This window comes from Bos mutus, chromosome 22 (assembly GCF_027580195.1).
Source record: "Bos mutus isolate GX-2022 chromosome 22, NWIPB_WYAK_1.1, whole genome shotgun sequence".
Classification (NCBI taxonomy): domain Eukaryota; kingdom Metazoa; phylum Chordata; class Mammalia; order Artiodactyla; family Bovidae; genus Bos; species Bos mutus.
The window spans coordinates 4593132-4620574 of record NC_091638.1 but is presented as its reverse complement, the minus strand read 5'-3'; the positions used below and the strand labels follow the sequence as shown (position 1 = coordinate 4620574).

The 27443-nt window shown below is 40.9% G+C and overlaps 1 protein-coding gene across 11 annotated transcripts in view; it reads right to left on the bottom strand.

Annotated features, from left to right (window-relative positions):
- Positions 1 to 27443, bottom strand: part of RBMS3 (RNA binding motif single stranded interacting protein 3) — an 804674-nt gene that overhangs the window by 284229 nt on the left and 493002 nt on the right. For all 11 annotated transcript variants that reach the window (XM_070360554.1, XM_070360553.1, XM_005901197.3 and 8 more), the window contains one exon: positions 18126 to 18283. In XM_070360554.1, coding sequence (XP_070216655.1) covers positions 18126 to 18283 — 158 coding nt within the window. The remainder of the gene's footprint in view (positions 1 to 18125; positions 18284 to 27443) is intronic.

The window sequence follows — 27443 nt, the reverse complement described above, 5'->3', positions numbered from 1 at the left end:
TTATTAGAAAATATCACATATATTTATTGTGCTTCACAGTAGGACCTTGTTGTTTATTTATTTTTTATATAATAGTGTGTATTTATTAACTCCTAATTTATCCCTCTGTGCATTTCCCCCTGTAATCGTAAGTTGGTTTTCTATGTCTGTGACTCTACTTATTTTACATATAGGTTTATTTGTATCATTTTTTTAAGATTCAAGTTCTATGTGATATTGCATTTGTCTTTCTCTATCTGGCTTACTTTAGTTAGTATGACCACCTCTAGGTTCATCCATGTTGCTGCCAATGGCATTATTTCATTCTTTTTTATGGCTGAGTAATATTCCATTGTGTATATGTACCACATCTTCTTTACCCCTTCCTCTGTCAGTGGACATATAGGTGGCATCTGTGTCTTGGCTATTGTAAACAGTGCTGCAGTAAACACTGGGGTGCATGTATCTTTTTGAATTGTGGTTTTCTCTGGATATATGCCCAGGAATGTATTGCTGGATCATATAGCACCTCTATTTGAAGATGTTTTCAAAAGCACATTCCATCTGGGGTGCTCTAAAATTATTTTATGATTCAAATTTAAAAAAGAATATTTTCAAAGGGACATACATTCCTAGGAAACACAGAGAAGATGCACATTTTCCTGCATTGATACAGATGGTGAAGCAGAGCAGGACTGATGTCGAGGGCATGAGACTATGCATTACTGGAGCCCCGAGCCTGGGAAACTTCACTCGATTTAAAGCTCTGCTGTCACTGTCAATACATTTTAAACCAGGGGGTCTTCTATTTTTAATTTTCACTAGGACCCACCAATTACATAGCTGGTCCTGTAAGACAAGAAAGCACAGGAAATTAACTTGACATAATATTCACGTATCAGATGCCCAGTGGATCCACATACTGTTATTTGGAAGAACATCTGAAGAGTGACTCTTGTGTCCAAATGCAAAAGTAAAACTTTAAGCTTAATAATATCCAATTTTAGTCAATAAAAACAAAAATGGCATTTTGTTCAATGTTTAATCACAGTGGCAACTACAAACTGGCACTTGCCATCTAACTCCACAAGATTTAGATCAGGCGCTGCTGCAGCTGCGGACTTTCAGACACCCCTGAAAGGAGTTCAGGGTGAAGAGCAGAAATGAGACGCCCTATGCTGGAAGAAAAACGGACAGGCTAAGTCTTCAGATAGTTAGTTTCAGGAATTGATGTTATTAGCCCAATGCTATCTCCTCATATCTACAAAAGCACTGAAATCTGTCATGGAGATGACTGCTCCTTGTGACTAGGAAAATCTGCAAAAAATATATGCTTGATAACATACGCTGCCCCTTCACCAAGATCACATTTATACCTTCCCCTCTACATCTTTGGTGCAGTGTCCCAGAGCTACCTGAGGTGCTGTTCCTGGGCTGCTCTCCTCAATTTGCCCCCCAATAAAACTTAACTTGCAGCTCTCACATTATTTTTATTTAACTCAACAACAGATTTCCCGAAATTAGAAGATATTTGGATTAGAAAGACAAGATGAATGATTCCGCATTCCAAATATTGAAGAGCAGCTAAGTACAATTTTGCTAACTCATTCACATTTTCTTTCCAGGAGAATGTTTCACATCTTCCAACTTGTTATTTTTATTTTTTTTCTTTTAAGTAGGAAACTTCCATTTCTAGGAACAAAAGAATTCAAATTCTGCTTTCTCTCTGCCCACAGGACCAACTCTCCATTGTCTCTTAGGGAAGATAACCTTCCCTCCAAGCAGAGACATGAATGGGAGAGGAAATGTAAGCCCTTAATTACTACAGATGTTACTTTATGGAATTTTTATTCCAGGAGAGCACCAGAATGAAAAGCTTATGCCCCAGGGCCCCCTCCCTGCTCAATCTCTCTCCAGGTACCCATCTAGATAAAAGGCAGTTAAGAATCTAAAGCTTGCTTGCCAGAGTCCTACAAATCAGACCCTTCCTCTTTGTCTTGAAAATGACATGGAATTCTAAATGAACACTGAAACTGGATGGGGGTTAGTTGCGTGCGAGCTTGTTAATGCCACATAATAAGACTCGGGGACTGCAGAGGAAGTCAGAGAAGAAAGTCAGGGGCCTTCATCCAGTCCACCCAGCTGGTTTGAAAGGCTCACATCTCCCCTTCTGGATGCTAGTATGATCGTCTTTTCTCGAGACTGTTTTACAGCACCATCAAGCCAGGTGGGGCTGCTGGTGAACGCAAGACAGCATCACAGAATGCTCACTCTGATTTAACTGAGTGAATGTCTGCAGGAGTCTTTAGAGACTCTTGTCTCTGAAAGAATAAATGCAATAAAGGTCTGTTTTCTGTAGCTGCCGGTACTGAGTGTCAAACCATGCTGTGCGGCACCACCCAGAAGTGACAGTTTCATTTTTATACACAGGGCACATTTTAACAAGGCAAAGTCTTCCCAGCAAAGACGACCATTGAGGAGCTGTGGAGTGGAGAGGTCCAGAGTGAGACCCACGAGCTCCAGGGGAGGGACTGCATTTGAAGGGCCACTTTAGGGAAAATGTGCCCATTTTCTTCTCCAGTTTCACTGTTAGCCTATTTGAAATGCCAGCCCAAGCCATCTGCGATCTGGCATGTGCTCCACTTGAAACTGACCCGAGCCTTATCAAGTGGGTCTGAAAAGGCAGCATGCCAGATAAAGCCACCTGACCAGGACCCCTTTGGATGGGCCACTGCATCCATTCTTTCTAGGTGGTACCTGCACCCTCTCACATCCCTCAGAAGAGTTCGAGTGCCAGCCAACCATTCACCCGTCAATGCATTAATTAGGTTCCTACAAGGCTCCAATCATGGTACAAAGCCTCAGGGTTTTCTGTTAGGTCTGATGTTTAAATAGAAACACACATTGAAGGTCCTGTTTGACATTCTTTCTTGTCTCCGTGCCTAGGAACCTGGCTTCATTCATTTGAAATGCTCCACCGAATTGTGACTTCGAGAAAATTTCTTTTTTAACAACATCTATTAAGACGTGCTCATTTCACAGCCAATGCAATCCTCACAGGCAGATTACATCCGATGAGAGCCTGCTTCAATATCAGGGCCAGACTTAACACATAGAGGTGGAAAAGCATAGTATAAAATCATCTTCAGCCTATCTGTCTCACATCCATGGAGAATCTCTCAGTTTATTATTTTCAAGCAATAAGCACGATTACGCACGCAGTTAAGACAAATTCACGCTGTTGTTTATGATGGTTAATGAGAGGCTTCCACTACTGTGAAATTTTTGTGGTTTTGCAATCACAAGATTTGTACAAGTTATTGGCGACTTAGACTCATACAGCTTTGCAAGCCAATCACCTTTGCTTCCAGTAAGATTTACGGAAAGGGTCAACATGAAAAGATTTTTGGAAAAAAGCAAATTATGTCATTGGCTTCTTAAACCCTGGTAACAGAAGAAAGCATAGTGAGTTTCAGGAAGAAAGAGGGGTGAAGGAGTTGAATTTCCTTCTGTTTTTGCAATTTGTTTTCTTCCTTTGAGGTACTTGACATCCTTAAGAGACAAAAGTCATAAATGTCAAGTCGTGCACAGACTAGCCTTCCTGTCTCTTCTCTTTGAGGGAATTCTGACACCTTGGTGGCTCCTTGCACATTCCTCTTATGGAATGGAGCTGTGGACAACATTTGGCTCATGAAAACCCACTCCGAAGTCTTAAAATCACATATATTCAGGACTAGAAACAGCCTCATATATCAACTTTTACATGACACAGAGGAAGAAGGTGGTGACTTCTCTAAAGTCCAGTTGTTGGATGAGTCTCCAAAGGAACTTTGGCCCTTGAGGCTCAGTCCAATGGCTTGTTTGGAAGAAGTGGGGCTCCATGGCTGGCCTGTCATCCCTCCTGATTTCCTGCACTGATCTGCTTTCATCTTGTTGAAGCTGGGTGGGTCCTGCCATCCCCATGTCATGCAGCCACCAATGACCAGAGCAGGTGTTCTTAGAAATGGAAATTATACCTTGAGCTGATATAATGAGAAGGGTACTTCATTGCTGCAGTATTCTTTCCAAAACTCAGACATAACATGGATCCCATCATGAAATAAACATCGCAGGAACCTAGATCTGGAGACACTTTTCAGGATACCTTGCTGGGACTACTCATGGAAAACAAGTCAAGTCTGAGATGCTGTCAGAGACCAGAGTAGACTGATGAAAAAGACAACCAAATGCAAGATGGTGCCAGGGACCAGATTCTGGAGCAGAAAGGGGATTAGCAGTGGAAAAATGGGTGAAATTCATATAAACTCTGGAGTTCAGTTAATAACACTGTAGTGATGTCAGTTTATTAATTCTGACAAATATGTTATGGTAATGCAAAGTGTTGACAATGGGAAAAACTGGATACAGGGTATATAAAACCTGTGTATGCGCTTTGTAAAGAGCTCTTTCTGTACGCTCTTTCTATAAAACTAAATTTATTCCCAAATTTGAAAAGGCTTATTTCAAAAATGACTGTATATTAAAATGATTAGTTGTTGTTCAGTTGTTCAGTCAGGTCCAACTCTTTGTGTGTGACTCCATGGACTGCAGCATGCTAGGCTTCCCTGTCCTTCACTATCTCCTGGAGGTTACTCAAACTCATATTCATTGAATTGGTGATGCCATCTAACAATCTTATCCTCTGTGGATCCCTTAAAATGATTAGGGAACTATATTTTCTTTTTCTAGATACCAATGTTTGGGACCCAGTCCTGGAGTTTCTGGCTTAATTGCTTTGGTGTGAAATCCAGGGACAAATTTTCCAAAGCTACCCAGGTGATCCCAGTATGCAGCCAGGGTTAAAAAAGACTATTCTGAAGTTCTGCATCAGGTCACCCCAAACTGGAGACCATGGGCCAAATCCAGCCCTCACATAGATCTGCTTGGGCTGCAAAGAGTTTCAGAAAAATTTGAAATGACTCGCAACATCTAAAGATTGAGAGAATTGACAAAAAATTTGAATGCCTCATTCCTCTTTCAAGAGAAAGGAAAAGAGAAAAAAAGAGATGTTTTCTGTGTGGCAACTATGACGTAGCAAAAACAAACTTGGTCTCTGTCCTGGGTTCCTAGCATAGGACTCCTACAGTTCTGGGGACTTCCTGAGTGATAGAAACGTCTTCTGCTACTCACAATGAACCACTTTCGACCATAACTGAGTTTGTGTTAATAAGATGACTCAAGGTGAAACCCCTAGATAGTGTTAGGACAGGGCTGGACAACAGACAGACCTAATAATTAGAGGGCTAGAGATTTGGGGCCCATCCTTCAATGTCTGGGGATGGCTGAGGGGCTAGAGTTTTGAGTTCAACCATCAACAATGAAATCAGATTGATTATACTCTTTGCAGCCAAAGATGGAGAAGCTTTATGCTGTCAGCAAAAATAAGACCGGGAGCTGAATGGGGCTCAGATCATGAACTCCTTATTGCCAAAATCAGACTTAAATTGAAGAAAGCAGAGAAAACCACTAGACCATTCATGTTTAACCTGAATCAAATCCCTTACAATTATATAGTACAAGTGACAGATAGATTTAAGAGATTAGATCTGATAGAGTACCTGAAGAACTATGGACGGAGGTTCGTGACATTGTACAGGAGGCAGGGATCAAGACCATCCCCAAGAAAAATAAATGCAAAAAGGCAAAATGGTTGTCTGAGGAGGCCTTACAAATACCTGTGCAAAGAAGAGAAGTGAAAGGCAAAGGAGAAAAGAAAGATAAACCCATTTGAATGTAGAGTTCCAAAGAATAGCAAAGAGAGATAAGAAGGCCTTCCTCAGTGATCAATGCAAAGAAATAGAAGAAAACAATAGAATGGGAAAGACTAGAGATCTCTTCTGGAGAAGGAAATGGCAACCCACTCCAGTGTTCTTGCCTGGAGAACCCCAGGGACGGGGGAGCCTATTGGGCTGCCATCTATGGGGTCACACAGAGTCGGACACGACTGAAGCAACTTAGCAGCAGCAGCAGCAGAGATCTCTTCAAGAAAATTAGAGATACTAAGGGAATATTTCATGCAAAAATGGGCACAATAAAGGATAGAAATGGTAAGGACCTAAAAGAAGCAGAAGCTATTAAGAAGAGGTGGCAGGAATACACTGAAGAGCTATACAAAAAACATCTTTATGACCCAGATAACCATGATGGGGTGATCACTCACCTAGAGCCAGACATCCTGGAATGTGAAGTCAAGTGGGCCTTAGGAAGTATCACTATGAACAAAACTACTGGAGGTGATGAAATTCCAGTTGAGCTATTTCAAATCCAAAAAGATGATGCTGTGAAAGTGCTGCACTCAATATGCCAGCAAATTTGGAAAACTCAGCAGTGGCCACAGGACTGGAAAAGGTCAGTTTTCATTCCAATCCCAAAGAAAGGCAATGCCGAAGAATGCTCAAACTACCGCACAATTGCACTCATCTCACATGCTAGTAAAATAATGCTCAAAATTCTCCAAGCCAGGCTTTAGCAATATGTGAACCATGAACTTCCTGATGTTCAAGCTGGTTTTAGAAAAGGCAGAGGAACCAGAGATCAAATTGCCAACATCTGTTGGATCATCAAAAAGGCAACAAAGTTCCAGAAGAACACCTACTTCTGCTTTATTGAATATGCCAAAGCTTTTGACTTTGGTCAAACTTTGACTTTGTTGTGGATCACAACACCCTATGGAAAATTCTTCAAGAGATGGGAATACCACCTTACCTGCCTCCTAAGAAATCTGTATGCAGGTCAAGAATCAACAGTTAGTACTGGACATGGACAATGGATTGGTTCCAAATTGGGAAAGGTGTATGTCAAGGCTGTACATTGTCACCCTGCTTATTTAACTTATATGCAGAATACATCATGCAAAATCCTGGGCTGGAAGAAGCACAAACTGGAATCAAGATTGCCAAGGGAAATATCAATAACCTCAGATATGCAGATGACACCACCCTTATGGCAGAAAGTGAAGAAGAATAAAAAGCCTCTTGATGAAAAAATGAAAGAGGAGAGTGAAAAAGTTGGCTTAAAACTCAACATTCAGCAAACAAAGATCATGGCATCTGGTTCCATCACTTCATGGCAAATACATGGGGAAACAATGGAAACAGTGACAGAATTTATTTTGGGGGGGCTCCAAAATCACTGAAGATGGTGACTGCAGCCATGAAATTAAAAGACGCTTGCTTCTTGGAAGAAAATCTATGACCAACGTAGACTGCAAACTAAAAAGCAGAAACATTACTTTGCCAACAAAAGTCTGTCTAGTGAAAGCTATGGTTTTGCCAGGAGCCATGCATGGATGTGAGCGTTGGACTATAAAGAAAGCTGAGCGCTGAAGAATTGACACTTTTGGACTGTGGTGTTGGAGAAGACTCTTGAAAGTCCCTTGGACTTCAAGGAGATCAAACCGCTCCATCTTAAAGGAAATCAATCCTGAATATTCCTTTTAAGGACTGATGCTGAAGCTGAAACTCCAACACTTTGGCCATCTGACGCAAAGAACTGATTCATTGGAAAAGACCCTGATTCTGGGAAAGATTGAGGGCAGGAGGAAAAGGGGACGACAGAGGATGAGATGGTTGGATGGCATCATCAACTCCATGCACATGAATTTGAGTGAGCTGCTGCTGCTGCTGCTGCTAAGTCGCTTCAGTCGTGTCTGATTCTGTGCGACCCCATAGATGGCAGCCCACCAGGCTCCCCCATCCCTGGGATTCTCCAGGTAGGAACACTGGAGTGGGTTGCCATTTCCTTCTCCAATGCATGAAAGTGAAAAGTGAAAGGGAAGTCGCCCAGTTGTGTCCGACTCTTAGCGACCCCATGGACTGCAGCCCACCAGGCTCTTCCGTCCATGGGATTTTCCAGGCAAGAGTACTGGAGTGGGGTGCCATTGCCTTCTCCAGAGCTAGCAATGGTCAATGATTCAATCCAATTGTGTTTGTGTGATAAGACCTCCATAGACACCACTGAACAGGGTTTGCAGAGCTTATGGGCTGATGGACACGTTGCTGTATTGGGAAGGTGGGACACCAGAGAGGGCAGAGAATCTCTGAGTCACTTCTCCCCTCCCCACTCCCTCTTGCCCATTCATCTTTTCCTTTTGGCTGCTCCTGAGCTGTACATTTTCTGAAATACAAGCAAATATTTAAGTGTTTCCCCATGTTCTGTGGATAGTTGCAGTGAATTTTCAAGCTGAGGAGTTTCAAGGGAACCCCTGAATTTGTGGTGGGCAGGGCAGACATGTGGGTTGTCTGATACCCTATTTGTGGTTGTTTGAAGTGGGGTGCATCTTGTGGACTGAGCCCTTGAACCTGTGCAGTCTGATAACTCTGAGTAGTTAGGGTTAAAATGGAAATGGATTAGACGCTCAGTTGGCATAAGAGAACTAGATAACTGGTGTGGGAAAATGATATGGTGTTGATGTCAAAAAAAATCCACATATTTGTTGTCAGAAATGAAGTCGGAAAAAACAAACATGACTGCATAGTTACTCTAGTTTGAGCAGTTGCTTTTTCTTTCTTTTTTGCCTTTAGTTATTTATTTTTTTACTTTACTTTTTCTAAACAGAGCCAGGCAGTTTGCCATGGCTCCAATCTGAAGGAGGAGTAGCAGGTTGTATTTATTGCTGAACTTGTGCTGTTTTCCATTTTTATATTTTAACAGTGGTGTCAAGGGGACTCATCCATGTGTACTGATGTTTCTCTCTAGCCCTCCCCCGTGTCTTCCCTGCTCTGCCCTATGCCCCAAAGAAATGGCACTTCCACGGACCACATTATCTTTACGCGGTAACTTGATGGCTTGTAGTGACGTCACCACTGGACGCCCGGTGGAAACAGAGGTCTGGCTGGTCCTGTTCATCCTTTCTGTTCTGGTACCACATCTGTCTGGCAGGGGTTACATCCCTCCCTGTCTACGGTGCCTCCAGGCGGTCCCCCCGCAAGGCCCTGGATCTCCCTGGACTCGGGGCACATGCCTCCACCTGTTTTCTTCTCTCTGGGGGGCAAAGGCTTGCTCCTGTTCATCGCTGGGTATCTCAGCTTCCCTTCATCAGTTCTCTTAGCTCTGTCACCCCTCTGTAAAGACTCCTCTACATCAGGATCTTCAGTTAGGTTATTTGGAATGAAACTCTGTTGCCAGCCAGCACACTGATGGCTACCTCGTAAAACCATAAGTGATCAGGAACAAAGTTATACATGAGGCCGTGTCTTTCAAGGTAAGTGGGAGGAAGACATGTTTACTCACACTTAGTCTGGGAGCTGCTTATTCCAGAATACCTGCCTGCCCCCCAGCCACATCCTTGTCTGGATGCATCATAATCTAAATTTATTTTTTCACCATATATTACCAATGTTTTCAAAAGAAACGTGGTGAAGAGAATGGAAAAACAATCAATTCAAAACCAAAATTGAGATAAAGAAGGAATTGATAAGTAGTATGTTCAGGTCTCATCATTCAGTGCAACTGGAATGTATTATCACTTTTGATCAGTCTCTGAGCTGTAGCCATATTTCATTACTAGGTATTACTATCTGTTACATATCTATTCTTTTTTTCTCTGCTCCTTTTTTTTTTTTTGCTTTTTTTCTCTTTCCTAAACATGCAGAACTTGGCCTGACCTTGACTATCCTCCCTTTCCTTTTCTGGGATGCAGCTTTCCTCTCGGGCTCCACCAGGGACTCTCATGCTGGTTCCTTCTCATCATCTGCATCTTGGGTTAAAGCTCTCTCCTCAGAGGGCTTTCCTGTCCTTGACTTCAAGCCTCTTATTTTTTTTCACACTCCCTATAGCACCCATATGCTTTATTTTGTTTTTGTAACACTATTGTTGATATTCATCACTTGATATTTTATATTGGATGAATACTCATTGGGTCCCCAAATCCAGCAGAATGCCAGTCAGTGAAAGGAGATGTTTTTTTGTGTGTGTATATCTCTAATGATCACATGTGGAATAATTACTGGCATATTGGAGAAGGCAATGGCTACCCGCTCCAGTATTCTTGCCTGGAGAATCCCATGGACAGAAGAGCCTGCCAGGCTACAGTCCATGGGGTCACAAAGAGTTGGACATGACTGAGCAACTAACGCTTTCACACTGGTATATTAGTAGTACCCACATATTTAATGGGTGAACTGAATGAATCTATAAATGAACACATTTTACATATCAGGAAGGGAAGCTAGAGAGTTTAACAGGCCCAAGGACACAAATAGGCAGAACAGAACAAAGATGCAAGCGGAGTGATTTCTGACCATAAAGCCACGTGTATAACCGCACTTCATGGGTGGTATTGTTGTTTACCTGCTAAGTCGTGTCTGACCCTTTTGTGACCTCATGGACTGTGCCTGCCAGGCTCCTCTGTCCATGGGATTTTCCAGGTAATAATACTGGAGTGGATTGCCATTTCCTTCTCTGGGGGATCTTCCTGACCCAAGGCTCAAACCCAAGTCTTCTGTATTGGCAGGCAGAGTCTTTACCACTGAGCCACCAGGGAAGCACTCATGTTAGGATGCTCCAGCTCACAGAAAGCTGAGCATGTAGGAAAGATATTAAATAAAGGAGGGTCACACACGTCTTCCAAACGGTATTGCAAAGTGCTTCTCTTTATCGACTGGAAACTAACAGCCTCCCTGAAATCCCACAACCTTCGGGGTCCAAGAGCGCCTGTCATGGTTTGTACTTAGAGCAGGTAGAGGGTGAAGAGATCTTACAGTCCCTGAGCACAAGGAACGGCCCCCATTTCCAACTCCAAGGTAACAAAGTTCTCCAATTTTAGTCTCACAGGGTGAATAATACTCAGAAGCCTTCTCCCATTCCACCAACTCTGTCTTGGGAATAACGTCATGTTAGCTTCAGCATAATAAAACAAGAAACTGTATGGTTTTTCTCCTTCTCTAAGTTTTTATAAAATCATGTATGCAGCAAGATGGAAGCCCAGAGATTATCCAGTGCAATTTAAGCCATTTGTTTATTTAGTTGATAGAGTGATTGGTTTGGGTTTTGAAACCTAGAGACCAAATAAATGGAAAAGCAAGGGCAGTGTTTTGGCTTCTTTAGCGATGACCATGATTTTCTGATGTTAAAAGACAGAAAGACAGAGGCAATGTGAAGACAGAGATGAAGACAAGCACATAAAACAAGAATAGAGATAAAGAAGCTAGAGGGTGGACCAGGGGGTTTCTCCTCCTTGGATCACATCTGCTGGCAATTGAGAGAGGAATTAAAATTACCAAAAGGAATAACAGTCCTCCTTCTTTTCAACCTCAGCAAACACAATTCTAACCTGTTTCTGTGCAAACACAGCTGTAGTTTGGAGGTTAGTAATCACTAAGTTTACATTTTAGAGATTTTCTCTGCTCAAACTTGATTTCCTAGTTCCATGCATTTCAGAGAATGATGGTGAATGAATTGCCAAAACAGCAAGGGAGAAATATTAACACAAAGATACAATTAAAGTAGATAGAATCAAAACATATCCCAGACAATAAAATCACATTTAGATAAGCTTGATGGTAATTTTAAAGCATCATAGAGTTGCCTAAAAAGACAGTATTAGCATTTGCCTTGTACTTTTAAAAAATTTCTTTATTTTCTTTATCAGTGGGAAAAGATAAGGAGTAAGCAGTATCAGGGAGAGGAAAAAAGTGAACAAAATTGCAATGATAATTAAAGTAATTAAAAGAAACTACAAAAACAATATTTTAATCCATTTATCCTGATTTTTAATAGTCAGGCTGATATTTGTCTTCCTATAACCATGATTTTTTTTTAACTTAGTGAAAAGAAGGAAGAACTGAAATGATTTACTTGTAAAACTTGCCCATTTGGTAGGAAGCGATAGAACACAGGGTTGCCCAGATGTTAAAAGTCATTCAAACAAAACTCCATAAGAATCAAATTAAGAGGACTGAGAGAGGTGAAAAAAACTGCAAAATAGAAAGGTCTCTGTGCTCAGCAGTCTCTCACGCTCTCTAGCTCACGAGGGAACAGTAAAGGCACTCCTTAAAGAGGGTCTATGTTCCCAGATGTTGAAGCTGGATTAATTGTGAACATTCACTCCTCATCCCTTCTCCATTTTGGGTCACTCTTTCCTGGCCCCTCATAACACTCTTTCAATGTGATTTTTGTTAGACAAATGGTCTCATGTTTCTGGAAATGGGAAATGGATAACGTGAACACACAGTCCTGTCCCTCTAGACTCGGGCTGATTTATGCTCAGATCCTCATGCTGGAAGGCAAGGTAGCCTGTTGGCACCGCCAGCTCTGCAGCAGTGGCTCTCGACTGTCTGACTATCCGCATTCCCACCATAAACTTTTGTTTGTAGGAGTTTATGACTTGGCTATAAAACGCTGCCTGCAGCGGGGTGGATCTTACAAAATTGTTTTATGTTACAAGAATGGAAAAACAAAATAATAAAATAAAATAAAAGGTTTGTAATTTCAGACACTATCTAGTGCTTCTGGAACTTTAAAAAGCCTGTAATTGTGCTGTCTCTGCACCCTGCTGGTGTTCACATCAGTGCTTTGAAGTCCAGTGGTTTAAATATAAAACGAAGATACCACCTTTACTTTGAAGAAGTGATTTTCAAAGAAGATGAATGTATAGCTTGCAAGTAAAATAATAATGAGGGGTTTTCTTTCGAGTTGAAGGAATTTCAGGATCTCAAGAACTTCTGGAGAAAGGAGCATGGAAACATATACACTACCATATGTAAAGTAGACAGCCAGTGGGAATTTGTTGACTGACTCAGGGAACTTGGACTGAGGCTCTGTGACAACCTAAAGAGGTGGGAAAGGGTGGGAGGGAGTTTCAAAAGGGAGGGCACACATGCAGAACCAACACAATATTGTAAAGCAATTATCCTTCAATTAAAAATAAATAAATTAAGAAAAAAAGAACCACATATGGAATTTTGTCCCAAGATAGAAGTGTAAAAAAAAATCCCTGAGCTCACTTCCTCCTAGATGCACACCAAAATAACTATAATCCCTGTGATTTTGAGAACATGGGCTTTTGTTCATTTGTACCTGAACCTATAGGTAGGTTCTCCCGTCTATCTTCTGTAAGATTTTATATAGGATTTTAACTTCTCTTGCCCTCATTTTTTCTATAATTATAAAATGTGAATAATAATAATAAACCAATAATTAACTCAAAATATCAAACCAAAAAAACAGAAGGAACCAGAAGGAAACAGGAGGGACAGAGTCATGACATAGTCCAGAACCGTGCCCATCTGTGGGCACGGATAACCGTAAATAAGACGGCAATTACAACTGCAGAAGTTCTTCCCAAGGAGCAAGCAGTCTGAAGCCCAGATTAGACTCCCCAAGCTGGAGCTCACAGAACATCTGGGTTTGAAGGCCAGTGCGGCTTGCTTTTAGAACATACAGAGGGCTGCAGGAAATAGAGACTCCACTCTTAAAGGGAGCACACACAATTTCACACACACCAGGAACCAGGGCTGAAGCAGTCATTTGAAAGGAGCCTCAGTCAGACCCAACCCCTGATCTTGGAGCATCCCCTGGAGAGACAGGAGGCAACTGCGCCGCCCCCTGTGGATACAGAAGCCGGGAGCTCTTTGTGCCTTAATAACACTGGTGCTGGAATGTGCCGTAGTGGAAGCCTCCCTCTAGTATATTAGCCTCGGGACTCAGCTCTCTCCCAACTCACCAGCCTGTTGGCAGCAGTACTGGGAGCCCGACTAACTGGGATGGGACCAGCCCCATCCACCAGCAAACAGGCGCTGCAAGAACCTCTGAGCCCACAGCCACACCTGGACATATCCCCGTCTAAATGAGATCCTGGGGCCCAGTGCTTCACTCTAACACACAGGGACTAGATCTGGAATCCCTAAGAACCAGCAGCCAGGGACTCTGCTATCCAGCCTGGCATATCAGAGGGCAGGCATCAGTCCCAGGACAACCGACAAAGCCCTGCCGCCTGCTATGGCAGGACTCACCCACCCATTAGCAGGTCAGTGCCAGTCCAGGCCCACAGACCAGCAGGCCAACACAGGCTTCAGGACCCTCCACACCCCACAGCAAGCTCTCTCAGAAACCACACCTGGGCCCTACGGCCAGACCCCAGGACACGGCTCTGCCCACCGGTGAGATGGCATGGCCATCGGACCTGGCTTCACTTGCTGCTTCCCGGGTGGTGAGAGTGGTAAAGAACTTGGCTGCCAATGTAGAAGACATACAAGACAGATGTGGGTTCAATCCCTGGATCAGGAAGTTCCCTGGAAGAGGAAATGGCAACCCACTCCAGTATTCTTGCCTGGAGAATCCCATGGACAGAGGAGGCTGGTGGGCTACAGTCCATGGGATCACAAAAAGTCAGACGCACTGAATGACTAACACTTTAACTTTCTTTCACTCACTGGTAGGCAGGCACCAGTCCTGGGATCCCTGGACCCTGCCTTCACCCATCAGGGAGCCAGCGCTAGCCCCAGGGCCCCATTGGGTTCTGCCACTGGCCACCTCATGACCCATCCCTGCCATCCAGCAGCCTCTCTAAAGAGCAGGGCCTGACGATCACCTGGACTGGGTCCAGCCGTGACTACCAGACCACCCACAGGATGTCTCTTGCAAGGCTGGGAAACACAACCAACCCACCAGATACACAGAATTAAAATAGCAATTTAAGAAAAATCAGGCAACAGAGGAACATATTCCAACTGAAGGAACAAGATGAAACCCAGAAGAAAAATTAAGTGGATATCTACCTGAGAAACAGTTCAAGGTAATGTTTGCAAAGATTATCAAAGAGCTTGGGAGACAATTAATACTGTTAAAATCACTCTGCATCCTAAGGCAATCTACAGATTCAATGCAATCCCTATCAAAATATCAATAACAATTTTCACAGAAATAGGACAGATAATTTTAAATTTTTTATGGATGCATAAAAGACCCCAAATAGCCAAAACAATCTTGAGAATGAAGAATAGATCTGGAAGGTATCATGTTCCCTAACTTCAGGCTATAGTACAAAACTACAGAAATCAAAACAGTGAGGTACTGGCATAAAAACAGATACATAGATCAGTGGGGCAGAATAGAGCCCAGAGGTAAATTCACACACTAATGGTCAGTTCACCTACAGTTGTGCTGGGAAACCCGAACAGCTGCATGTAAGAAAAAATGAAATTAGAAAATTTTCTCACACCATATACAAAATGTATTAGAGCCCTAAATGTAAGGCCAGAAACCATGAAAAGTCCTAGAAGAAAACACAGAATACTCTTTGATGTAAATCACAGCATTTTTTTTTTTTTTGGATAATTCTAAGACAAAGGAAATAATAGCAAAATGAAAAAATGGGGCCAAATTAAACTTAAAAGATTTACACAGGAAAGGAAACCATTGACAAAAAGACAACCTTCTGTATGGAAGAAAATATTTGCAACTGATATGGCTGATAAGAGCTTAATATCCAAAACATACAAATTCAATATTAAAAAAAAACCTCAATATCTAAAAACTGAACTACTAGATTTTAAAATGGACACAAGTCCTGGATAGACATTTTTCACAAAAAGATGTAGAGATGGGCAATAAACAAATGAAAAGATGCTCCATACCAGAAATCAGCAGAGAATTGGAAATCAAAACCGCAATGTGACATTACCTCACATCTGTGAGGATGGCTATCATCAAAGGACACAAATAGCAAATGTTGGCAAGATGTGGAGCAAAGGGAACTCTGTGCACTACTGTGGGCGTGTCAGTTGGTACACACACGGAAAAACAGAATGAAAATTCCTCAAAACCTACAAACAGAAATACCATGTGATCCAGCAATCCCATTCATATATATACATCAGAAGAAAGCAAAAACATTATTTCAAAAAGATACATGCGCCCACATGTTCATAGTAGTGTTTTTATGATGACCAAGGCATATAAAGGACTATGTGTCCATCAACAATAGATGAATAAAGATGTGTGTGTGTATATATAGATAAACATTTTTGTATTAAGTTCATTTATTTTTTACTTGTAGTTGGCTTACATTGTTATATTAATCTCTGCTACACAGCAAAGTGACTCAGTTTTACACATATATACATTCTTTTTTAAATGTTCTTTTCCATTATGGTTTATTCCAGGAGACTGGATTATGAATTGTGTGTATATAATGGGTGGATCCTAGTTCAATCTGACTGATGGGAAGACACTAAGAAGAGACTAAGAACACACACAAAGGGCAGATTATGTGAAGATACAGGAAAAGAAGACCATCTATTAATACAAAACGCAGAGAGGAAACCAACCCCTACTGCCACCTTGATCTTGAACTTCTAGCCTCTAGAATTGAGAGAAAATATGTGTCTGTTGTTTAAAGCCACCTAGTCTGTTGAATTCTGCTATGACTGTCTGAACAAACTAAAATATTCATGCTGCTGCTGCTAAGTCGCTTCAGTCGTGTCCAACTCTGTGTGACCCCAGAGATGGCAGCCCACCAGGCTCCCCCGTCCGTGGGATTCTCCAGGCAAGAACACTGGAGTGGGTTGCCATTTCCTTCTCCAATGCATGAGAGTGAAAAGTGAAAGCGAAGTCGCTCAGTCGTGACCGACTCTTTGCGACCCCATGGACTGTAGCCCACCAGGCTCCTCCATCCATGGGATTTTCTAGGCAAGAGTGCTGGAGTGGGGTGCCATTGCCTTCTCCAAATATATATTCATACTTTGTACCAAAAATCTTTTGCTTAAAAAAATTTTTAAAAGACATAGATCTTCTTGGAAAAGGTGTTCACTTGATGAATTTGAAACGTTTCTTTCTCAGCAGGAGCACACACTGATTTGTTAGAGAGAGGTTTGGGGGGACAGGGATACGCTGTGTGAAGTGGAGCATAGCAGGCGTTCAGTGAATCCTGCAATGCCAGGCCTCCAAGAGCAGCTGGTACCGTCTCCAAGAATGATTATATTGGCAAATTTCAGAGACCCAGGTGGTCCGATTAGCTCTGCCTTGACCATTAAAATCAACAGTTAATAATGTTCTGAAAACTTGAAAGCCTCATGAATATATTCAAGTCTGGGAGATGTTCTTCGTTCTGCTGACTTCTCTTCAAATCATAAGACATGCATCCGGTAGAGGTCTCCCAGGCTAGTACGTGTAGAACAGTGTGTAGACATTAAGACTTGGTCCATGACCTCCAGGAAGTCAAGGTAGAGATTAGTTAACAATTGTGTTTTCTTATCTTTCCAAGTGTGTTCACAGAACTTGGTTTGGGATGATTTTTCCAAGAGATGCCAGGGTTCCCCACAGGCAGACGTGCCTGTCTGTAAGGGGCTGGCTTCCAGATGGTATGTAACATCCATCCATTCATTCACGTTGAGTCCGCTGAAGACACATAAACACACCCAGCTGTGGAGACACAGCTTTTCCTTTCCTTCTGTGCCATTGAGCAGTTTCTTTTTCTCTGCAGTTTCCTTAACTTTGTTTTTTCATGAAAGCACAGCAGGTACAACCATTTTAACTCCATTTCTGGCTGAGATCCCCTTTGGTAAACATTCCCTTAAAAGTTAAAAAGAAAACTACTCATCTTTTTCCAACAATGAGAAAAGTGCAATTTGTTCTTTTTTGTTTTGATTAAAACATCAAAAGCTCGCGGCAAGGGCCTCTTAAATGCAAATGCCCTCTTCACCTCCTCTTAGATTTCTGAGTTCCTTGGGACTTCCCAACAATTCCTGTTTCTCTGAATCTTCTCTCTTCCCCTGGCTGAGAAATTCTACCGTCTAGCTCTTTGGAAATCAATGCTAAATCATGTGGATGCTTTGTTCAGCCCATGGGGTCTTTGACTTTGGGGTTCTGAGCATTTATGACCCTTAGTGAGATTGACAGCATCTGGTTTTGTTGATCTATAAGCATAGAGAGGACTGGGAAAGTGTCAGGCATTTCATTATGACATGTGACAGATAGAAACATTCTGTGTACATATTTTAGCAAGAACAACATATTTATAGTTATACTGGAATTATCTAACTCAAAGCAAAGATACAGAGTAGTTTGATAATCTGCTTTTCTTTGAATATTCTACATTCCAGCACTATTCTAATGCTAGAAAGGGATGGAATTAAAAGTGAATACTCAGGAAAGAGCAGGAGTTTTACCTGGCAAAGCCAACGCCTCTGCTGACTCCATTAGCATCTCTTAGTATCCTTGTGGAAATGACATGTCCAAAGGGTTTCAGCATATTCTCAAGTTCCTGCTCGTCCATAGAAATGGGGAGATTTGAGATGTAAAGGTTTGTTGGGTCTTGCTCTTGTTGCTAAGGGAAAAAAGAAACACACGCGGTAAGTTCTGAATATTGAGAAACACTGTGGATACATTTCCCTTACATTGCCATCTAGAGTCCAGTCTCCAACATTCTGCTCAAGTTCTTTCAGTGAGGGCAGTGTTTCTTTTCACTGAATTCCTATGGGCTGGAACGCTTCTCATAGAAACAATGTCATCTGTGGCAACCATGCTTTATGTCCAGCCTTCCTTAGAAAAGACTAATGAACTTTTATTGCGGTTGAACAAAGGTAAACACGTATGTTCTATGACCATTAGCTGGTGGTTCTATAACCACTCTAATTGCCTTCACCACTAGTTACTAATGTTGCATTTAGAGAGTGCTCATAGTCATGTGTGCATGCGCGTGCTAAGTAACCTCAGTCGTGTCCAACTCTTTGCGACACTATAGACTATCGCCTGCCAAGCTCCTCTGTGGGATTCTCCAGGCAAGAATACTGGAGTGGGTTGCCATGCCCTCCTCCAGGGGATCTTCCCGACCCAGGGATCCAGCCCACATCTCTTACATCTCCTTCATTGGCAGGTGGGTTCTTTACCTCTAGTGCTCCCTGGAAGCCCTTCACCACACACTAGGCATTGTTTTAAACCCTGATATAGACTATTTCATTCAATATTCCCAGTATATATAATCGTTACTATTTTAAAGAGGACAAAATTGAGCCATGGCTTGTCTAAGTTACATAGCTCGTAAACGTCAAAGCCAGGACTGAAACCTGGGAGATATCCCCCAAGTTTGCAGGTTTTCCTGTCTTACTATATTGCTTTCCACTGAATCAATGGGGGGAAAAGTAGTATGGTCCTAGAACATCATTTATCATCAGCCTCAGCATCAGTTGGGAACTTGCCAGTAATGTAAATTCCCAGGACCCACCCCTGGATCAGACACTTGAGGGTGGGCCATATGACCTGTGTTTTGACAAGCCCTTCAGGTGATTTCTGATGATTGCTCACTGCCACAGAACACAACTAAATATTTACACGTGAATGAGACTATGATGCAGTACTAGTGCTTAAATAAGCTTTTTTAATAGGATGGGAAATCCAACAACCTGCCAGCATTATTTCCAAGTACACGAACATTTGCTATTTCACAGACTGAATTTATATGTTGGAACTTAGTTATATGTCTCAAAATAATGCACACCCAAAAACCTGATGTGATTAAGTGTTAGTTGCTCAGTCGTACTCGACTCTTTGCGACCCCATGGGCTGCAGCCCACCAGGCTCCTGTGTCCATGAGATTTTCCAGGCAAGGATACTGGAGTGGGTTGCCATTTCCTTCTCCAGGGGATCTTCCCAACCCAGGGATCGAACCCAGGTCTCCTGCACTGCAGGCAGATTCTTTACTGACTGAGCTACAAGGGAATGCACAGCCAAAAACCTGATGTGATTAGTTAATATCAAAACAGCTCAGATACTTAAATGAACTATTATATTTTAACTAAAACAACAAGAAACACAATCACATTGGGAAAAGCAGTTCTGAAGTCTGTAGCAAATGAGATGATATAACAGTAAAAATATCTTTTGTGAAGAGATGATATCTTCTGTAGATAGTTGAGGTTTTAAGCACAATGAACAAGATTCCAATTACTATTACAGGTCAAGAAACAATTTTGGCACGAAACTAAACTCCATTATATTTAGCAGTTCTAAATATTCATGGAGGTCATAATATTTGTATTAGGCTTTGAGATGAATAAGATCTATTATTAGGTTCTTTTTGAAACACAGTTTAGTTTTCAAGCTTTTTGATCACCAGGGAAATGTCTGCAAATAAATATGCAATCAATCAAAAAATACAACACAACTTTAGCATTTGGGAATATAGTTTAAATGGAGAAACTATATAACTGTGGTCAGTTTCTCTCACTCTCTCACACACACATCACTAATTAATGGTATGATCCTAGAGAGAAAGCAGAGATATTATTTTTCCTTAAGTGACATGATCCTCACCCCTTAATGGGGGTGATTAAAAAAAAGTGGTATTTCAGATACATAATAACAAGCCTATTTACATACAACTTCCATCTTTATATTATTGTACTGCCCATCCTTTAATTTTAATCTTCATATCATCTTTCCAAAGGCAGGTAAGCAAATAGCATCATAGTTACTGGATAATAAGGAAATGGAGGCACGAACTTTTCATCATCTTACTTGAAGACAATTTGATAATTAGCGACAGGGTTCAAAGTAAATTTAGTCAGGTTTTCTACCTTCCATCTCAGTGCCTTTTCCACTAGTCCAGTCCAGTGTTATCCACGCTGTAATCATTTGCATAAAATCTTAGAAAATGTGCCAGCCATGTACTGATTTTATTTTCTTAAAACTTTTCTTTACATCAGAATACCTTTGGGCTTAAGTAGACCCATTTAAAAAGACAACATTATGTTGCTTGCGTAGCTAAAAGGCCAGGATCACTTCGCATAAGTAGGTTACTATCAAAACTGGTAACAAATTAATGTTATTAAATTATATTAGATATTGCTTCTTCGCAGAAGATTTTGACCTTGGTGGCTGATTCTCTCTTAGTTACAGAAGAGATATGTAATTAAGAGAGGTATTGACCACACTAGGATCAGACAGAGTCTTTTTCCTGGGAAGAATCAGAGTTGAGAAAAGAATAACTTTCTTATAGTGTGATTTTTGGAGCTTACACTTCCAGGTCAACTCAAGTCCCAGTGGGAGTTTCTGCTTTAGCCCAGAGAGCAGACTGCAGCATACGGCAGTCCCAGGAACGGGTGGGAATTTGCCCAATGTTCTGCACCCCTTTGTCCTAAATGAGGATAAACCACCATAAGCAAACAATCCCCCTATGCCAGCATTCTGTACAATCTTTTCATTTTTCAAGTAGCATTAGACCAGTGTATCCTGATTTATTTACTTGCACCTTCTCAAAACGGAGTGCAATAAACAGAGCTTATACACGAGAGACTGCCCAGGAAGCTACTTTCTGAATCCAAATTCAAAGAGCAAGGCCAACTCCTAATCTGTATTCACAGAGACAAAACAGAATTGGAGAGTGTCATTCCTTGATTTGTGTTCACAGAAAGACTATAGTGTTGGGCAGTGTTATTCATTAACTCATTCTCTCTTTTGAAATACAAGTCTTCAACATATTTGTTGACTTGACAAGAGAAATTAATTTCTGTATAGAATGAACTTTAAAATAATATATACATCTATATTTTAAATTTTTATTTATGTATCAGATTTATGTAAACAGACCGTTTCTTTTGAAAGGCTCTTTGTCACTGTGAACCTGAAGGAATATGCCTTTTAAATTTGCAAAAAACAATAACTCATATGATACCTACACTCTAGAATCTTTTACCAATTTGTTTTTAACTTTTCATGATCATTTAGCTCCAGAATGGAGCTGAAGGGGCACCTCATCCGGTCAGATCATTTAACAGATGGGGGAAAGATAGAGACTGGAGTAGTGCTTATGATTTACTCGAGGCCACCCAGCTAATTAGTAACAGGCTGGAAATAGAACCCATGTCCCTTCATGCCTGGTCTAATGTTCTTCCCAACGCTTCATACTGCCTTTCATCGTAAACTCCAGAGAACAGTAGACAGAGTGTGTAGTTCAAAGAAATATTAGTACAGAAAAGAATATCTCTGCATATCTTATTTTATTCACTGCTGCTTATTCATTACTTAGCTTAGACACAAAGTTAAGCCAAGAAAAGGGGGTTCCTGGCCTTATTTGGCATCTCACATACCATCACTGAATGACCCCTCTGCAGCATTTAATCTGAAAAAGTACATGACGATAATTCACACATCTATTACATGTAATTGACTGTGTCAGCATATAACTCCTCCATTGGGTCTGTCTGTATCTTTTCATCGGTATAGGGACTTCTTGATTTATTATTTAGCTTCGTCAAAATATCGTGAAAAAGTTAGAACTCCCATTGTTAATGGGAGCAGAGACCTTGCCATTTTATGTAAGGATATGTAAATATTCATTTCATGACTTCACTCTCCATGGATTTTTGGTGTTAGATTTATTGGTGTTCATTCACTTTTTTAATGTAGTTAGGAACAACTTCAGAACATTTTGAGGAAGCTTAGTAAATGAAGACAAATAGAGGACAACATTATTGCTCATATTAGGATCAAATATCACGTCTGGGTCTGTGTTTGCTGGATGCGTAACACAGCTATTATATATACATGATTCTAGAAAAGGTAGCAACTTTTGAACAAGATTTCAACACTCAATCTGATAACATTGATGCTTGTTGAAATTATATTTAAATATTCAGGAAGTAGTTATTGGCATCAGAGATTTTAGAGCGAAGTTTCTCAAGCCACCTGTGGTGGGAACCGTTTTAATTTCCAATCTGTCACAAACTGATATTTGTAAAATATTTATATTTGCCAAAGCTAATAGAACAAAATTAAAAGACACAAAATGCAAGTTGCAATTTTTATTGCCATGTTCAACAGATCAAAATTACATTTGGATTAAATGTCATGCTAATGTGAAATTGTTATAAAAAGTTTTAAATGCTTACTCTCTATTTCTGTATGTATTTCATTTTGAACAAGTACTATTTGGTAGATCAAATTATAACACTGATTTAGGGGACTATGTTTCTATTTTTTCCATGATAATATTTTACACTAAGTTACCAGTCTTTGCCTACTTTATATACTATCAAACTTTTTTTTTTTCTTTAAGCACAACATTATGTGCAATCAATTAATAGTCACTTTTAACTGTTAAGTGGACAAAGTTGTCTCAGGATGAATTGTCCTGAGCAGCGGTGACAAAATATCCTGAAATATCCTGAAGATGTTTGAAACAACTCTAAAGCAAACATATGATTTTAAATATTTTTAAAACACATCGAAGGGGATGTTCATATAGAGTACAGATAATAATATTATTCCTTAACGGAGCAGAGTTTTACAGTATTTAAGGTGTTTGGGGGCATTTATTTTATTTTACATGGCCCTTTCTAACACTCCTAGGCAGTAGATTGGCAAGAGTTACCATCATCAGTCTGCAAATGAGAAAATCGATTCTGATATTTTAAGAAGGGTACCAAACACACATGGCAAGTAAGTGAATAAATGACATCATAAGTGATATTTTTGATGTTGATCAAGATCAAGATAGTACCCTTTGTTCTACAGTACGCCAATTCTCGGGATTGCCAATAAATATTGCTATTCAATGGATCTCACTAGTAGAATGAAAAGTCAATGTGGAAACAAAGGTGCAATTGCTTTTCTTTAAAATTTATTTAATTGGAGGATAATTAAAATATTGTGATAGTATTACTTTTTAATGGACGAGCTTATTTTAAATACTACAGCAATTAAAAAATTAATAATAATAAAAACAAAGTGTTTTCCCTTTCCCCAAAAACAAAAACATGGAGTCAGAGCCTCTTGAATTAACACGCTGCCCTTAAAGGTATCAGAGGTTTTAGAATTAGTTTCACACTAACTTTGCACACAAATGTTCTTACCCTTCTAGTAACGTCATCAGCCTGTTTGATGCATGGTCTAGGAGTTCAGCTCCTCTCGGCAAGATCTGGAGGAAACCAGCCATTCTGGATATACTTCTCTGATGATTCATTTCATCTGCTACCTGGACTGAGCCACAGGATGCTCAGAGAATTGGTCAGGCATTGTTCTAAATCTAGCTGTGAGAGTGCTTCCTGAATGACGTTAACATTTAAACTAATTTGTTTACTGAATAAAACACATAACCCCCTCTAATGTGAGTGGGCCTCCTCTAATCGCTGAAGATCTGAAAAAGGCTGATCCTCCCTCAGGTTTAGTTTGACCACCTTCAAGCTGGGACCCTATTTCTTTCCTGCCTCTGAACTCAAAACTGAAACACTGGCTATTACTGTGTCTCCAGCACAGCTTGCTGACCTCAGATCTTGAGACTCGTCAGCCTCCATAATCAGGCAGATTTCATGAAATACAACTCTTCTCACACACACATACACAGACACACACATACCTTACTGGCTGTTTCTCTAAAGAATCTTAACTAATACAAAGTGTTAATTTTGTCAAATCTGTTTTGCCATAAAAATATGAGAGCAGTCTTAGCTCTGACCTTCACATAGGACCTTCTTGTTCCCTGGCCACAAAAACATGGTCTTGGACCAGGTATAAAGAGAGCCAGAGTCTTCCCTTTTCTCTAGAAGCATCTAATGTATTAGAGACCATTAAAGGGAAAGTAAAGAAAGACTACTAAGAAGTAGGCTTTCACCCCTAAATAGTGCCCAGTAAAGATATCCTCTGTCTTATCTGCTAACCAATGAAGGCGGCTGCCCTCTATTTTCAATTGTCTTCTCCCTCTGCTAAGAGTGAGAAGGTGATTTCTCTTCCCCTGCTCTTACATACTGATGGAGTCGGAGCAGAGCATCCAGCAGTTTTTCCCCCTGAGGCACCAATAAGAACAATTTCCATAAAATAAGAATCAACAAGAACAATTTCCCTAAGGAACACATGTTGCAAAGAAGGATTTCATTATTTCAGATTTCATGTAAGCACAGCATTGGCAATTGGAGTTCTTATCCCCAAGTTCAACTGGGGACACAGGTTAGTTCTGGACAACACACTTAGCAGAGAATGGAAAATCGTGTCCAAGGCTCAGGACAACCTGAACACGGGGTCACGTGTTGCTCTTTAAGGCAGGGGTGAGGTGAGCTGTGAAGGGCTAAGTGAGCGCCCTGAGTCTCAGTGACTGAGTCAGAGTTACCTGTGTGTAGTCCTGGGCCAGGCGGGGTCCTGGCTCTGCTTGACTTCTCCCTTCACAGGACCTCCTGAACTCAGCCCAGTATCACCTGATGGGATGGTTTCTCCTGTGAGAAAACGCTAAATTAACATTTTACAATATTGAGCTCTCTCTATAGTTTTATTGTAATGTACTGTTATATCACAAATACGTATGGTTTTGTACTCAGAGTCCTGACGGTCAAGAATGAGAACAGGAAACAAAACTATAGAGAAACAGACTCAATATTGCAAACAAAATACACCCCTTTTCCTCAGTCTCATTCACCTCTCCGATGGGGCTTTTGATGCCATGGGTTTTAGAACAGAATGTCATCACTTGATTTGTGGACAGTGACAACAGTTCTTCTTCAAACGACTGAAATTCTGGAACGGGTATGAATATGGCCATACATTTGCTACAGCACCCTATTCATTTCTTCTGGAATGATCATTACAACACATACACATACAGAATACACGCAAACCATCTCTGTGTCTTCTGCCCAGAACAGCTGAGCCTTGCTGAGGCTCACAGGCATGTTGGGGGCACACACAAATGTGTCGTCGAATGAGGCATAAAGGTGTTAAGGATAAAGGATTCCACTCAAGGGCAACCATTCCCACTGGGCTCAGTGTAAGTGACACCTCAGCGCCTACCACACATGGTGACTACTGCAATCGTGCGACAGGACTCAGGTGGTAATCACTGTGTCCCTTGAGAGTAGTGCATCCTGAAAAAAAATATAGGGTGCTCTGCTAAATCTGAATTTCTGTGTGAAACAACACAAAAGTTTTTAATGTAAGTATAACAGCAAAGGTCAAATCTGACGCAATGTTGGGTCCATTTCTTCTTAATTTAACTTTTTTATTCTATTGTTTTTGCTGCAAGTTAGGGATATTGCCAATAGCCTGAAATATATAGGATTGCCCATTTTCTGACCCTTAAGGGTATAACACTTTTTCATTTGCATAGAGAGAAAAAAAATCACAGAACAGTGAATAACATTTGTTTGTTGGAGGTTTAAAAGAACATCATGACCAGATTTACCAGAACAGCTGCAAGAGCAAAGGATTCTGGCACCAAGAAGTTTGCAACAACCAATCACCCCCCCCTCCCCTCTTAATATAAAACAAGCCCGAGTTCTAACTTGGGTAAGATGGTTCTTTGGGACCCAAGTCCACCATCTTCGCAGGCTGCTAGCTTTCCAATAAAGTCATGATTCCTTGTCCCCACCAACTCATCTCTTGATTTATTGGCTTGTCATACAGCAAGCAGTATGGGCTTAGACTTGGTAACGTAAGTATGTCCCAAATATTCACAGGACACAGTCATACTAAGATAATAATTGCTACAAAGGATTAATATTATTATCAAGTCACATGAATTATTTGTTGTTATAAGATTCATTTTGGGTTTCCCAGGTGGCTTAATGGTAAAGAATCCACCTGCCAATGCAGGAGACTCAGGAGATGTGAGTTTGATCCGTGGGTCAGGAAGATCCCCTGGAAGAGGAGATGGCACCCCACTCCAGTGTTCTTGCCTGGGAAACCCCATGGACAGAGGAGCCTGTGGGCTACTGTCCAGGGGGGTCACAAAGAGTCGGACACAACTGAGCACAGCACACACATGGGATTCATATTATTTTTAAGCTTACTTTGTGCCATACACTAGGCTTTAAAGTTATTGAAATTCATTATGGTTCTCTTCCTTAAAACAGCCCCTGTCTGTCTGTCTGGTTAATGTCCTTATTTTACATGACAGAGCTGAGGTTAAAAGAAGATATTCAATTGTTTAAGGTCACACAGCTGTTAAATCCAAAGATAATTCAAATCCCGATCTATCTGGCTCAGAGACCTGAGATTCCAACAAAAAGCAATGTGTTTAAAGGCTGGTTCATAACTTCTAAGGGATCAAGGTGAAGGAGCCAGCACTGGGTAGATTCCTACAGGCATTCAGTGGAAGCACAATTTACCTTTTTATGAATGGAAATCCTTTCATCCTACTGAGTTTGAGAAAGACCCAAAGGTAGTTCTGTTTTCAAGGCTGGCATAACAAAAATTTCTCATGTTCCTAAGAAAAACACACCTGACTAGTTTTCTTCTAACCTCTATTACATGAGGATACATCTTCAAACTATATGCTTTACATAGAGGGAGTGAAAAAATGACAGCTTGATACGTGAAATGTTGCTGTTACATAGCTGTTTTGCTCGAATCTACTTGTATTCCAAAATTGTCCGATGTAAATTTCACAGGAAACTGGTTTTGTAAAGCCATGCACATGTCACATGGAATAGAGAAAGAGGATGCTTTCGGTTCTACACCAGTACCTTCTTTAAGAAAACAAACTCAGCTGTACATGTAAATCC